The sequence below is a fragment of the Eretmochelys imbricata genome, chromosome 10, assembly GCF_965152235.1.
Source record: "Eretmochelys imbricata isolate rEreImb1 chromosome 10, rEreImb1.hap1, whole genome shotgun sequence".
Lineage (NCBI taxonomy): Eukaryota > Metazoa > Chordata > Testudines > Cheloniidae > Eretmochelys > Eretmochelys imbricata.
The window spans coordinates 13,419,119-13,434,670 of NC_135581.1; the positions used below are offsets into that span (position 1 = coordinate 13,419,119).

The following is a 15,552-nucleotide window of genomic DNA, read 5'->3' on the forward strand; positions in this document are numbered from 1 at the left end:
GGAAGCACCAGGTTGAGTCTGTCTTGGCTTGGCACTAGAGAATTGTTCATTTGCAAAGTGTTACCAGATCATGATTTTGGTCTGATATGATTTTTGGTATCAGATCCCAGTACTTACAGTTAGAGAAATGATTTGAGTAAATTACTGTAAATGACTCCTTTAGAACAATAATGCTGTAAAATGGAAAACAACCTCATCTTGTTACTGTTCCGCAAAAAAGCCTGCTCCCTCTCAGAAGAGTGACACCAAACCATAAAACAAACAGCCTGCCCCCAGGGCACAATTGGAGCCCCATTCATCCTGGAGGGTCACGTTTCTAAGGACTGGTTAGGAAAACATCACCCAAGAACCTAGAGTTGTGGCCATTGTATTCGTAGGAAAAATAACAGAATTCCGGCTGGAACACTGGAGCTCAGTCATCTCAAAAAGTCATTTCAACGGGGGAAAAAAGTGCGTCTTTACAAATTCATGATATTTCTACAATTTGCTACTTTTTTGCCCAAATTTTCTGCCTCTCCATAGAGGGAGCATGGCCCAGAGCCTTGATTACAGGGCCGGGCATTCAGAACCTGCCAGGATCTGTTCCTGCCTCTGCCTCTGCCTGACCTTAATGCTTTGCTTACATGCATCAGATGTTGAGCCAGACCTTTTAAATTCTGCTCGTGTGAGTGAGTCCCATTAACGTCAGTGGGATTTCCCCTGTGATGAAGAGCTACTTTCACAAATAAGTTTGGAAGACAAGGCCTATTATTTAATAAGGCCTCCTAGCCCCCCCGGGAAGTTACGTAAATGTGATTGCATCCCAACCGAGGTTTAGAGAAAGTGAAGTGACCTCTCCAAGGTCGCACAGCCCAGCAGTGACACAATCTGGTGCCAGCTGCCTGCCATTCCCATGCTGAATCGACAAGACCCCCGCCTCCCCATGCAAGCCACTGAATCTCTTTGACCCAGTTTCCCTATTCACAAGTGGTGGCAATAATACTTTACATAATCATCCCCGAGGTTTCTCATACAGTTTTGATTGACCTTTGGTTAAAGACACGTCTTGGCTGGATTGCCAAGTTTTTGTTCACCCCTGGGGCAGTCCCTTCAGACAGGTTGCACTGTGCCGAAGGACGGGACAGGGCTCTTCTAAGAATGGTGTTGTTGACACCAAGCAAGGGCTCAGATAGTGTCTGGCCTCCCAAGTGCATATGAAGAAGGGAGGACACAAGAACCTTCCCTGTTGACTTCCCAGCCACAGTCAAACAAGAACTCCTTCTTGTTAGACCCCCACAAAAGGCCATGCCACTCCTTTTCCCCCCGGACAAGCCGAGCTGGCCAGCTATGGAGGGGAGCACCCCTTACTGAATGGTTCAACAGCCTCCATCCTCTTACAGACCTGGTAACACCCTTGAAGCAGGTCTCCCAGAGTCCCCATTGGGGTGGTGCAGCTCAGCTCATCCCCAGGGCTTAGCTGCTGTGGGAATGGTCACCACCGTGCATCCGTGCATGTGCAAGAGGAAACTGCTGCTGATTTTCTCTCTTGCATTGCTGGACTGAAACCGCCAGTCTATTTACAGCTTCTTGAAAGATTCTGTACAAAACATTCGTCATGTTAATTTTCCTGGTTTAGCCTCTCTTGTGATACAGAGGAAAGTGGTCTGAAATCCAGTCCTCCTACCAGCAAAGACAGAAATTACTTGATACCAATGCAATTGAGACTATAGGGTAGTCTGTAGCCAGAAGCGCAAGCTGTCCACTCTAGGACAAATAGCCACGTCTGCAGCTGTTTCCAAGCCCAGTTAGTCTAGCTCTCTTAGCTGCATTTCAGGCTTGCCCGGGGAAAGCCTAACAGAGCCCAGATGCTGGCAGTGTTTCATTCACTGTGTTGTCTGTACTTACTCTGAGCAAAATTAGACAACACTGTGCTTTAAAACACACCTGGAACCCTGTCTACAAATGCACTTCATATGCTCTGTAGCGTCCTCTCAGGTGATTCCATGTGCTTTGGGTGTTTACATGCCAGCTTCTTAAACTGTGCTAGCAACATCAAGAAAAGTAAGGCAACAAGCCATTGTTCCTGGTGAAACTGGGAGAGGCTTTCAATAGTGTTTAAGTTACAGGTGATGTACATGAGTGGCCTGGTGCAAGTGACCCTTAGAGAGGGGCTAGGATAGGAAAACAGCTATCGGTCATCTGGCAGCCCAAAGGAATCCAGGTCGGGTGTTCATTACGCACATTGATTTGCTACAGTATCTAGCCAACCCCCTTTGCTAGGGAGCAGAGGCACTGCAAGCATGGAACGAGGGCTATTCAGGAAACAGTCACACATGGAGGGTTGTCTGAGCTGTGGTTGACATGCCTGCTCCTGCAGCCTCCGATACCTGCAGCCTCCGACTCGCAGGAGTGGTCCGACTGGTAAAGGCGAAGCTCTGACTACTCACTCTTCGCTATGAGCAAGGACTGCAAGGGTGAGTAAGGATTTGTAGGATCATGCTCTAACCATATGTCTACTGCAGGGAGGGGGCCTCCCGGCCCTGGTAGACAGACTCACACGAGCTGAGTGTGAGTAAAAATAGCAGTGTGGACATTGCACTTCGGGTGGTAGGTCGGGTAGTGGCTGGAGCCCTCAAGTCAGGGGAGCCAGAACGGAGGGGCCAGGGGGCCATGGCCCCATCACTTTTAAAAGTGGGAGGGCATAGTCTTAAGGGAGAGCGGGGGAGGGGGACGGCGTAGAGAGGAGCAAGCGGCGTGCAGGGCCCGGGGAAAAGGGTGGAGCGGCGGGGAAAGGATTGGGACTCAAGGGGGAAGGGGCAGGGCTCCACTTCTCAGGAGCTTCTGGCATTCGTGCCTCAAGGCCACCTGACCCCCTGGGTCGGAGCTTAGGTGGCTCGCCCGAGTCTCCCCCAGAGCTGGAACATCCACGCGGCTCTATTTAGTCTGCTAGCTTGAGCCTCTCTAGTGTGAGTCTGTCTGCCTGGACTGGGCGGCTCAGTCCCAGCTGCAGGGTAGACGTACCCGAGGTGAGCTTTGGATGAAGAAGGAAGCCTACCAATACTTGTCAACAGAGGCAAAGACAAGTCTTAATTTGTCGACGCAGCTGGCTGAAAACCGATTAGAAAAATACAGAAACGCCCCTCTGTATATGGCTTTACTTTCTGTGGATCTAAATCCACACCTTCACTCAGTACTTACCAGCAGCAAGATCTTCAGATTGAGTTGTAATCCTGCTGTGGCATGACTAATGCTATAAGTGAAATCTAGTGTGTTGCCTCAGTCTATACGTTTCTTTGGACCAGGTTTTAATCTTGGTTATTCAAGGCTTACGTTGATGTGAGTGAAATCAGCGTCAGGCCCTTCATCTTTAACAATATAATATTTTAATGAATCAGCATTCAGTGCCCAAGTGCTTCTGGTGGGAGCGCAGGACACATTAGATTTAAATAAGAGTACAGAGTACCATGGGCTGTTGCCGTACCTGGGGTATGGTGAGATGACAAGCCAGAGCGGTCAGGTGCTTTCAAATCATCCAAGAAACAGCAATGTCCCAGTAGGGTCCATGCCCTGGATAGTTCTATGAATATAAAAAGAGATAATTATAGGTAGAAAAATAGTGGTTTCTAATATCATTGCTATTGTGCAGTTATAAGTACTTTAAAAATGTGTTCAGTCATTCAAAGCACTGCTCTAGTTGAAAAAGCAACTATGATTATTTATTGATATTTTTTCCAGGTTTAATATGCTCAATTCACAGATCGTTAGATGCTCGCTTCTTCTGTTCTGTTCTTGTCTTTTCCCCTAACTACCAGCCCTGCAAACCCATGCTGGGCCCTGAAAGTGAAGCTGGGTCCTCCCCTGCCCATGCAGCAGCTGTAGCAGCATCAGTAATGGGGTTTCTGTGTACCAAATTCTGCCCAATTTGTTTCCCTCTTGTCTATGCAATCCCATTGTTTTTAGATCATGCCATCAGTTACAACTGTGTAACTCTATTGCCTTAAGTGGATTTGCACAAATGTAACAGACTGGAATTTAGAAAGCCATTCTGTTGATGTTCTGCAAACAGAGCTAGGATCCAGCTCTCACACTCACAGCTGGGTTGCGTCTTCAGACCTCACAAGAGCAAACACAGTAGACCATGTTTATGTCTCTGAAGGCAGCAGGTGTGAAAACATGCATGGAATAGATCTGCTAAGGGAGAAGACTATCTACCCATTTACATAGCCACTTTTGGGCCAAAGCCTAGTGAAGACAAGGGAAAGGCTCCCATGGACTTGAAAAGGCTTTTGGATTAGGCCTATTAAGCCAGGTTCTAGCGGTGTATTCTAACTTGTGTTGTTCTTTCTAGCCATGCCACTGTAGTCTGTCTATGTTAAGCAACTATTAAGAATGACTTCTAGCTTCGTAGAAGTGTAATTGTTTTGATTGCACTTTGCACCAGCCATGAGATACCAGTGGTGGTTTGCGGAGGATGATTGATTTATTTGGTGTAGTCATTTTTTTTAGAAATAAGCAAGTGAGAACTTCTGAAACCATCATAAATGGGCATTAGCTAATATAGGTAGCTATGATGACGGTGACCGTGTCTTCTACACTTTGTACAGCATTGAGCATGTTGTTGGGGCTCAATAAATCATCAGGATATGGAGCATTGCGGGAGCTCCTTTGTCTCTCAGGCCACATGCTTCTTTTAGCCAGGTCCCATGTTTGTGCTATTGTGAATTTTCCATACTTGAATCATACAACAGGTGGCCTTTTCATAAAAAATACATCTCTTTTTTATTATTATTTGGGTTTTTGTATCTTTAAGCAAGGCAGTTCTCACACAGAAGATGGAGTTTGAAAATTGGCTTCCCCAGCCTGTTAAAAAGGGTGTGACAGGGAGACTGGATGGTAAGCTAAGCCACAGGGGGTCTGTGTCTGGTCAGATGAGCCTGTGGCACCTGATAGTGGAAACTGTAGGCAATTAGCAGAAGTCTTATGTCAAACTTAAAAAAAAAAAATCTTCCATTCTTATTTGCCTCTATGCGTCTTCTGTTTTGTAGTCTGAACACATCCCATGAGGAGTCTTTTGGCATTTCACCTAGGTACTCAGGTCCAACCTGCAGAGAAGCATCATACAACGCCGGCACCAATTTGGTGCTACTATACCTAGCCAGAAATACCTCTGCTACATCGGGCTTAAGCTGCACTGAGAAGAGGCAGTGAGGTCCAGTGACCGGGACCCTGGACTGGGAATCGGGAGAACTGGGTGACACTCCCAGTTTACCACTGACTTGCTCTATAAGCACTGGCAAGTCGTATCCCATCTCTGTATGTGTTTCCCCGCTCGCGCTCTGTCTGTTGAGACTGTGAGCTGTCCGAGGCTCTCTCTTGCTAAGTGTTTGTACAGCCCTTAGCACAGCAGGGCCCCAGTCTCAGTTTGGGGCCTCTAGGTCAGAGGTGGGCAAACTACGGCCCACGGGCCACATCTGGCCTGCAGGACCATCCTGCCTGGCCCTTGAGCTCCCGGCCGCGGAGGCGAGCTCCCAGCCCCTCCCTTGCTGTCCCCCCACCCCCGCAGCTATGCCGCTGTGCGGGTAGCATGGCTGGCTCCGGCCAGGCGGCGCGGCTTCCAGTTCTGCCGCTCTGAGCGGCATGGTAAGGGGGTGGGGAGCGAGGGTGTTGGATAAGGGGCAGCGAGTCCTGGGGGGCAGTCAGAGGACAGGGAACGGGGGAGAGGGGGGGTTGGATAGGGGGTGGGGTCCCGGGGGGGCAGTTAGGGGTGGGGGGTCCCTGGAGGGGACGGTCAGGGGACGAGGAGCGGGCAGGGGGTTGGAAGGGTCAGGGGTTCTGAGGGGGGCAGTCAGGGGGCAGGAAGTGGGAGGGGGTGGATAAGGGGCAGGGGGCCAGGCTGTTTGGGGAGGCACAGCCACAGTTTTGCAAACCCGATGTGGCCCTCGGGCCAAAATGTTTGCCCGCCCCTTCTCTACATGCTGTTGTAATACAAATAATATGTCCAAGTAAGTCCTGCTTGGTGCACACAGTGCAGTCCTGGTTTGGCAACCAGCCTCATAGGTTGGTGCAAGAGAGGTTAGAATCTTCAAGGGCTGTGGGCTACCTGCAGGTAGATGTGGGCCACAACACACTGCACGTGTTGCAGAATTAACCAGTTGCCGTTCTCCATGGCTTTGCCACCATACTGTCAGCCGCTCTCTGTGCAAACCCTAGTTGTTATCAACGTATGGCCCTGAGGCACTGTTTCCAAATTGTCGCTTCCCCGGGTGAATGTTTCAGAAAGTTGTGAGCCTATGAAAACAACTGTCATGGAAACGTGACAATAGCCAATGCTACTGGAATCTGGTAACGATACTAACAAGATCTTCTTTCCCTTTAGCCATAAAACATAGTGGTTAAGGGTTTCATTTTATACCTGACTCTTGCCTACTTACTAAGGTGTTACGGCCAACATTTTCAAAAGTCACCATTGCCCAACTTGAGACATTGTAAAATGGCCTGCTTTCAGAGAGGGGATGCTCAGCACTTTCTAAATCAGAACTCTTTATGGTGTCGCAGGCTGGACACCCAGAATCACTGGTCACTTCTGAAACTCTTGACTGAATTTGGTAACTTCTACTGGCACATGATTGCTTGTAATCTACCGACTTTCCTCGATTCAGTGCTATGGAATCTGCCCCCCCCCCATACAAATCATCTTGTCTTTTGCCATGAGTCCTAAAGACTATTCATTCATATTGATTTATTTAATTCACGGAGGAGTTCTGGGTTACAAACAGTACAGATACAAAGGCTGTTTCCTGCATGTTTCTAACCCAAATGCTCACCATTTTAAAAAACAATGCTGCTGTGAGCCAGATGTGGTGTTTAACTGGTCCGTCCCTATGCAATGACTTTAACTGAGCAGGTGTTTTTAACCAGAGTGTAAGTGTTTTTTGGTTGCTTTTCTTTCTTCATATCTCCAAAAAGAAAAGGAGGACTTGTGGCACCTTAGAGACTGACAAATTTATTTGAGCATAAGCTTTCGTGAGCTACAGCTCACTTCATCGGATCTGCTCAAATAAATGTGTTAGTCTCTAAGGTGCCACAAGTCCTCCTTTTCTTTTTGGGGATACAGACTAACACGGCTGCTACTCTGAATTCTTCATATCTGTGACACTGAAGCTGGAGGGAGACTGTTTATTCAAGGAAAATTGGCATTGGATTGGAGCAAGTTGAAAATTTTCAGTCAAAATTGTTTCTTGATGGAAAACTGTGTGTTTTTGATTAAACAAAATTGTTTGTGAAACGTGTCTGCTTTCTGTGGAAACTTTTTGTCAAAAAAACCCAGCACCTGAAAACCAAACCTTTCAATTCAGAAAGGACATTTCCCAAATCACAAGGCTTTGTTTTGGCTTGATTCAACATTGAACTACATCCTCATGAGCCACCACAGTGCTACATGGGAATCATAGTTTGTGTGCCTTATGTCCCTATTCTCCTATGTGGGCTAGATTTTCTGGCTGAACTACATCTCCCATGATGCCTCAGAGCCAGGTGACTTCCATGATGCAAGATAGGAGACTTCGGGGCATCATGGAAGATGTAGTCCAACCAGGGAGCCTGGCGGTAAGGGAGACTGGGGGCATAAGGTACTCTAATTACACCTCCCATGAAGCACTGTGGCGGTGCAGGCAGATACAGTTTGTCAGACTGCTCCAAAATGGAATGTTCTGTTTGGATTGACCCAATATTTCATTTCAATGTTTCCCAACCAAAACTTTATGTTTTCAGCCAAAAGGTTTTGGACTTTCAACAATAAGCCGAAATGTTCCATGGAATTTTTTTATTATTATTTTTTTTGGATGAAAATGAATTTTTTTCATCAATATTTTTCAAGGGGAAAATACCCTATTCTCCAGCCAGCTCTTTATTGGACACTCCTAGTGTTTTTGCTTTATATTTTCAATGGAAAATGGCTTTGAAGCAGTGAGGAAGGGAGGAAGACATCTGTTTCTTTCCTATTAATTTCACCTCCATAAATATATTTTTCCTGTGATGTGGTATTTTTTAAAACATTATTAGACAGAGACTTGTCCTGAATCTGTGCCAGCTACTTGCTTCATTTTAAATGGCATCTGACTCAGAACTAAAATGACTCAACTGACTCCATCTGGAACCTTTGCTGCTGTCCCTTTGACCTGAAACCATCTACTTTGTCAATGGCACATTCTCATTTCCAAAAGCAAACAAGTAAAAAAAAAAAAATTGAGATTTCGAGTTCTCAAGCGCAATGCCATCTGACCCTTTCTTTGACGTCTTGCTGTGCCATCTCTTTCATTCAAATGGGAGTTTTCCATTTATTTTAGTGGTAGCATATTCAAGACCTGTTCTATTTTCTTCTCCTCCATTAAATTTTGCTCTCATTTTGATTTTTTATTTCAGTTTGCTCTTGTGTTAATTACAGAACAAAGAGCCCACTACCATCCTTCTAGTCATTTGCCAGGAATGACACATTCCCTGTATCTAACAGTCTGACAGACTTTAGGTGGGCTGTAAGTTTTGGATCAGATTGCAAAAGCTGTGTATCTTCTAAGTTTTGAAATAGAAATTGGATCATTCCTAGAAATATCAACCTCATTACAGGGCCCACTGGTCACTATAAACCTAATAAATGGCAGCCATTATTTCTGCTTAGAGAACTCCTATTCATGTTAATGGGAGTTTTCCATATTTGGTTCTCTATTTGGCATGTATTGTCTGTCCCAGCTTCTTTAATTCTTTACTTCTTTACCCTTCAGTTCAGTTTATGTAGAGCCTACATCATGGTAAATACAGCTAAAATCAAACATGCAGAAATAAGTTTACAGCACATATGTAGAGCAGCCCCAAGGGTTCATTAAAGTGAAACATGGATCTGATCCAAAGTCCAGTGCAAACGGTGGAAGGACTGCCATTGAAATCAGTGGGCTCTGTGTTCTGAAGCCTTCAATTAAGGCTTCATTGGTCCTAACCACTTACAACTCCTGCTCACACCAGCGCAGAAATCCAGCCCCTACTGAACTTAATAGGAATCTTGCCAGTGAGTTCAATGGGTCCAGGATTTCCTTGGGAGTTGCAAATGATTCAGACCTCTCAGGATCAGGCCTTAACAGCCAAATAAGCGTATAGAGTGCATCCTGCAACTGACCTGCTCATGCAGAGCCCTGATCAAACAGATCGGAGTCCCAGCATAATGGCTCATGAATTTGTGCACATCTGCAGGTGTGTGTAGAAACATAGATTCTTGAGCATTGCCAGTTTCATAGAAAATACAGAATTGTAGAAAAGTGTTTCCTAAGGCGTACGGATGACCTAAAATACCTGCTGTAGAATTTGCATTGTACAGTAAGGGGATGTGTTTCAAACTTGTGTACGTGAACCTAAATCCATATTTAAGCACCTACATAAGAAGCCTGACTTTCAGAAGTACGAAGCGGGTGCAGCTCCTATTGAAATTAGCAGACTCCATTGAAGTTAATGTGGGTGCTCTGAATTTTCCTCCCCAAGGTAAATTCTGACTAGTGTTGTTTGAAAAGTTTCCAAGATTCAGTTCTGATCAGCTTCTCGAATGTTCAGCCGTGGACATGACCATATCTGAATTTGATGGTTTTCGTTGGTCCCTCAGTGTCTCTCTCAGCTGTGCCACAGGTACCAGCCCTCATCCCCGAAAGAGTAGCAGGTGTGGAGGTTTTAGTTTGGCTGAGGAGATATTGGCCTTCTGCAACAGCCAAACTGAAGAAAATAGTAGGATAGTAAAATTTAAACGTATTTGTGATTACGTCGCGTAATAGGTCTGTAGCTTCCTAGATGGACATAGCCCTTTACAAACATAAGAAGACAAGATCTGTGCTGCTCTGTAGAGTTTACAGTCTGGATTACAGCTACAAACCTAACAATTAAGGATCAGATATGAAAATAAGACGAAAAGGGATTTGGAGGCAAAGGGGGAAAGGCAGATCCAATACATTTATATTGTAGTAATGCCTAGAGTTCACAACTGAGATTGGGCCCAGTTGGCCTGTTCACTGTGTGTACACACCGGGTATGTCTACACAGCATGTGAAGGTGTAGTGGTAGCGCAGTTAGGCATGCTCATGCTAGCCTAAATTTGGGTAGCCTGGGTAACAGGAATAGCGTAGACATGGTGACGTGGGCTTTGGTATGGGCCAGCCCCCGGAGTACATAGCCAAGCTCCCTGGCAGGCTTGAACTCAGGTGGCTAGCCCATGCCACCCTGTCGACACTGCTGTTGTTACCTGTGCTTGCTAGATTAAAGATAGAATGGATGTGCCGACCCATGCTCCAGTGACACCTTCATTTGTGGTGTAGACACACCCATAGCGAGAGTCAGTTCCTGCCCCGAAAAGTTTATAATCTAAGTAGATAAAACAGACAATGGATGGGAGAAAAGAAATATCACTATCCCCACATTTACAGACCAGGAAATGATTATACCTACTGATATGGATGAATATTCTCTTGTAAATTTGATTAAGTTGTTTGCTGCAGCTAGAAATGATTTTTTATGATGAATTTTGTATTCATTTTCATAAGGAAACAAATACAAAAGCTAAATGAATTACAGCTTGTAGGTGCTACCCAAATACTGCACATTTCACAGGCTATCCAATCAAATAATGCAATCATGCAACTTTACAACTTGTCAAAGTTGCAAGGCCAGACCATACAGAATCAGGCAATATTACACAGACATAATACATTAAGGTTGGGGTAACAATAAAAGAAAAAGACATACACAAAGAGGCAAAAAACGAAAGGAAGGAACAAGTGGATGGGAAGAGGGAGGGGAAAAGGCAGAGAGGTCAGATGCAATGGAAGTCTGATATCATTTGAGCTATCTCAGCATTCTGTATCCAAATATATCAATTTAAAAAAAATTAACACTTTTTTTCTCCTCTGAAGCGTTTTCTGAGAATGAGGAAGTTATGCCAAGCAGATACTGTGTTTAATTTTCATAAAAGCATGAATACATATGTTCTCCTTCCATGAACACATTATTTATTTGGTCACACAGATATGATGGGGTTGAAGTGCCATGAGTTCTGCAAATGATGAGCAAATCTAACCCAATATGAGGTCATTGCTGAGTGATACTCTTGCTGAGATCAGTATAACCTACTTCTAAATGTGCCCACAAAGAAACAAACTTGGAGTAACACGTGGTGCTCTTAAGATTGTAGGTCAATAGACAATTAGGAACAATTAAAACAGTCTTGAGGCTACAGCAAATTCCAGGCCAAATACCCTCATTAATGCTAGCAGTGACTTTTTTATTTTAATTTATTTGTAATCTTTGATCTAAATGTTTTTCTGAAAATAAAGATCTTGTGTGCAGTATAAATGACACCAGTTTCCTTTCTGGAGATTTCAGTTGGAAATGTAGGGCATTTAATAATAGATGGATGGTTTTCTACAGTTTTCTGCTATGCGCTTCGAGTTCAGCTCTTTTACACTGAGGAGTACCGTCTCATCCTGATGCACAGAGATCTCTTTGCATAGGCTCCAGGCATTGAGAAGAGACGATACCTCTCAATCTTTAATTGCTGAAAAGTCAACCGTTTAAATGCATTGTCATTGGCATGCCTGATTTCTGCTCTATACCAGCAGCGTTGAGACAATCTTCTCCTTTTGTTCCTGGACTGATCCCCCTAGTTAAAGAATTCAATCCGACAAAAGTATTTCCTGGCCTAGCATTCCAAATTGAAATGAAATAATATTTGAAATTACTCTTATGTTAAGAAGGACTTCTTGCACTGAGGCTAGATGCTGAGTTACTCTGCTAATTTTTGCATATACATTTTTAAAAGTTCCATTAGAATTGTGGGCACAAGAATCAACTTGTGGTCTAACTGACAAACAGAGGAAACCCAAGCCAAGCCAATGACTCCGGCTCATGTACAGTTTAATTTTTGGAGGGCTTTCAACTTGCACTCACATTTCCATTGAAGAATTAATGATCATAAATTATTTTTTAGCTTATTCTGGACTATGTCTCCTTTTCTGTGTTTTTTTTTCAGACTGCTACGAGAACAGTGGATCAGAGCCAAATATGAAAGAAAAGAATTCATTTACACTGAGAAGCAAGAGCCTTATTCTGCAGGTAGTGAAAGAAATTCTCAGCAGATGATTTTTGCTGTGTACAAAAGCATCCATTTACTTTCCATGGTCTCCTTTTCTATAACATTAAAAAATTACAGCTCCCTAGACAGGAGGGGAAAGTGCAACTCCTTGGGAAAAGACTACCCTTGGGGTTGGGTCGAGACTTCAGAGTCCGATTCAAAGCCCGATGAAATCAATGGAGGGGTCATTTCATTGACTTCAGTGGGCTTTGGGCCATGCATGTGACCAACAAATAAAGTACAAATAGGATACTTTCTGGTTGCTGGGTGTGTTAATAGGAATTAAAATATAGGTCACTACTTGGTAAGGATATGACCAGGAAGAGTTTTCCTTTGGGAATGATGAAGTGGGGTTATTAACTCATTTGGTTTGTTGTGATGTCTTTGTAGATAAGTGTTTGGGGGCAATATTTTTAAATTGTTTTTCATGCAAGGTGACTGTGTGTGTGTGTACCCACAGGTACCTGCTCTTGTGGTTAGGGTCAAAAATTCAGCCAACGTTTAAGTGCCATTAATGCAAGTTGACTGTTGTTTTTAACAAAAGAAATAGGGGGTTTATTCTTTAGAATTATCACAATGATAGCTAAGCCATCTGATTTGATTCAGAAGTCGTGGGATCCACCCCACCTCCCCATTAACTTCAGGCCAGGAGGTTATTACTTATGTATATAGGGACTGATCCTTCTCCCATTGCAGTCAATGGTAAAACACCCATTGTCTTCAGTGGAGCAGGGTCAAGCCCATGGCATAACAAGTGTACCGTTGAAAAGGCTTTCCATGCAGCCATTGAAGTCCCTCCTCCAAATAGTTCCAATCAACGCATGCAATACAATACAGCGAGGAACTGTGGAGTTCGTAGATAGATTGACTTGTGGAGCAGATGGATCTTCAGAAGAATTTGTTGGGGATCTTTTTAAGTGGAAGTATGGGATTTGGCGAACATTACTTTTGAGGCTGTTGTGGGTGACGTGAAAGGAGACATAAAATTGGCTGGTTTCCTGTTCTTTTCTTTTCATCAGATGAAGGTGGCATTGAATTTATTCTGTATTTATACTGTACTTTTTTTTTTGTTTTTTTTACACCAGCTATGTGCATGGATGGCGCCGGAATAATTATATTAACAAGGACCATGTTAGTGACGAAAAGGTTAAACTATTAATTTCATGCTGCTTGTGGAGCCTAATAATAAGCAGGTAGCACCTGCGGTTTGCTGCTAATAGAGCTACAATTAAAATCTGACCTCATGTATACCCAGCTTATGTTCAAAGAATTTCTGCTATGCCATTTTATGGTTCTATGTCACTATATGTAATGTACATATTAGTGTGAGAGAGAGAGAGAGAGAGAGTGTGTGTGTGTATATGTATGTATAAAAGTGGTGTATTTCAGATTTTCAAAGCTGCCTAGCAGATTTATATACAGTCCGTTAATTTTAATGGATGGGGAAGGGTGTATGTATATATATAAATCCCCTAGACAGCTTTGAAAAATATAAACTAAGATATGTACAATACACACCCACAGAATAACACTTTACTGTCCACGGAATATTAATCTTTAGTGTTAAGGCACTTTAATTACATGCCTAACTTCAAACACATGAGTAATTCCACTAACTTCCATAAAATGACTGGTGTTTAAAGTTAAGCATAAGAAAGAAAACGTAAGAATGGCCATACTGGGTCAGACCAAAGGTCCATCGAAGTATCCTGTCTACCGACAGTGGCCAATGCCAGGTGTCCCAGAGGGAGTGAACCTAACAGGTAATGATCTAGTGATCTCTCTCCTGCCATCCATCTCCACCCTCTGACAAACAGAGGCTAGGGACACCATTCCTTACCAATCCTGGCTAATAGCCATTAATGGACTTAACCTCCGTGAATGTATCCAGTTCTCTTTTAAACCCTGTTATAGTCCTAGCCTTCACAACCTCCTCAGGCAAGGAGTTCCACAGGTTGACTGTGCACTGAGTGAAGAAGAACTTCCTTTTATTTGTGTTAAACCTGCTACCCATTAATTTCATTTGGTGGCCCCTAGTTCTTATATTATGGGAACAAGTAAATAACTTTTCCTCGTTCACTTTCTCCACACTACTCATGATTTTATATACCTCTATCATATCTCCCCTTAGTTTCCTCTTTTCCAAGCTGAAAGCATGTCCAAAGCATGTGCTTAAGTGCTATGCTTTGGATTGGGGCCTAAGTGTTTTGAGAGTTCTAAATAGATATTGTAGCAAGGACTCAAACAGGAGTTAATTTTAGCTGCATATTTTACAGGCGTTGTCTGATAACTTCATTGTCAGGAAAAGCTATGCATTGTTTAAGCACATATTGATGCACTCTGGGTTTTTTTGCTTTTTTAAAAAGTCTTCATGAAAAATTAAATAGAGAGCAAAATAGAACAATGAGACATTTTTAAATGAACATCACAACCATTTCTGTCAGTCTCTGGACAAAGGAATGCAACTACATGCATATGCATTGCTTTATGCTTTTAGCTTGTCTTTTTTTTGCAGGGGAGGAGGGGAAAAGAATTTCACAGTTAAGACCTGACACAGGGCCCATGTATATTAGCCACAAATGTAATCTAGAAATATTAGCCAAGATCTGCAGCTATGGCCAATGAATGCACAATGCAAATCAGCCATGGGGTTGCAAAAAAGCTTGTTAGATACGTTACTGTCCCTCAGACCTAGGCCTGCTGCATGCCAGTTTGGTCATGTGGCACAAGTTAGAGCAACCTAAGAGCTGCTCTAATTTACACTGCCTGCAAATGGCTCCAAGATCAACTGCCGTTTGTCAAGACCGAGGAAAATCCTGACTGGAGATGGCTGAAACTTGGAATCTTCAGTTCACTGGAAATTTCAAAATTTATTCTTGATCCAAATCAGAGTGAATTTTCAAAATTTCCCATGAATCAGAATTTCCAAAAGATTTGAGTTCCAAAATTTCATTTTAATGTGTTCCTTGTTATATTTATAATTTTTACATTATTTCATAACATGGCAGTACTAGCAGTGTCTAATATGTGCTGCTGACTTGTCATAATATGATGTAATACTTGAAATAGTCTTTTTATTTATTAGTTGTCAATCATTAAAGGCAGTTGCTGCCTAGTACACATTGAAATATTTCATCTTGTTTTTCTAGATCAAAGTTTCTACTGTCCCTATTCCTATGAAACAGTTTGACGCTTTGTGTCAACGACTCAACAGAAGCCACAAATTATGCACTGCTGCTCCTGACGTGTTCATGAAATAATGTAAAAGTAATTTGAAACTGATAAAAACCCATCCAATAAAATTATGAAGCAAAATTTTGGAGTTCTGAAATGAAATTTCATTTCAGTATTCATGAACATTTGTCCAGAGGAAAAAGCTTTTGGTTTGAGAATATTTATTCCCATGGGACTGTTCT

General features: G+C 43.3%; 1 protein-coding gene across 1 annotated transcript in view; it reads left to right on the forward strand.

Moving 5' to 3' along the window:
- Positions 1 to 15,552, forward strand: part of ADAP1 (ArfGAP with dual PH domains 1) — a 97,297-nt gene that overhangs the window by 21,417 nt on the left and 60,328 nt on the right. The window contains exon 4 of the mRNA XM_077828282.1: positions 12,035 to 12,117. Within this exon, the coding sequence (XP_077684408.1) occupies positions 12,035 to 12,117 (83 nt within the window). The remainder of the gene's footprint in view (positions 1 to 12,034; positions 12,118 to 15,552) is intronic.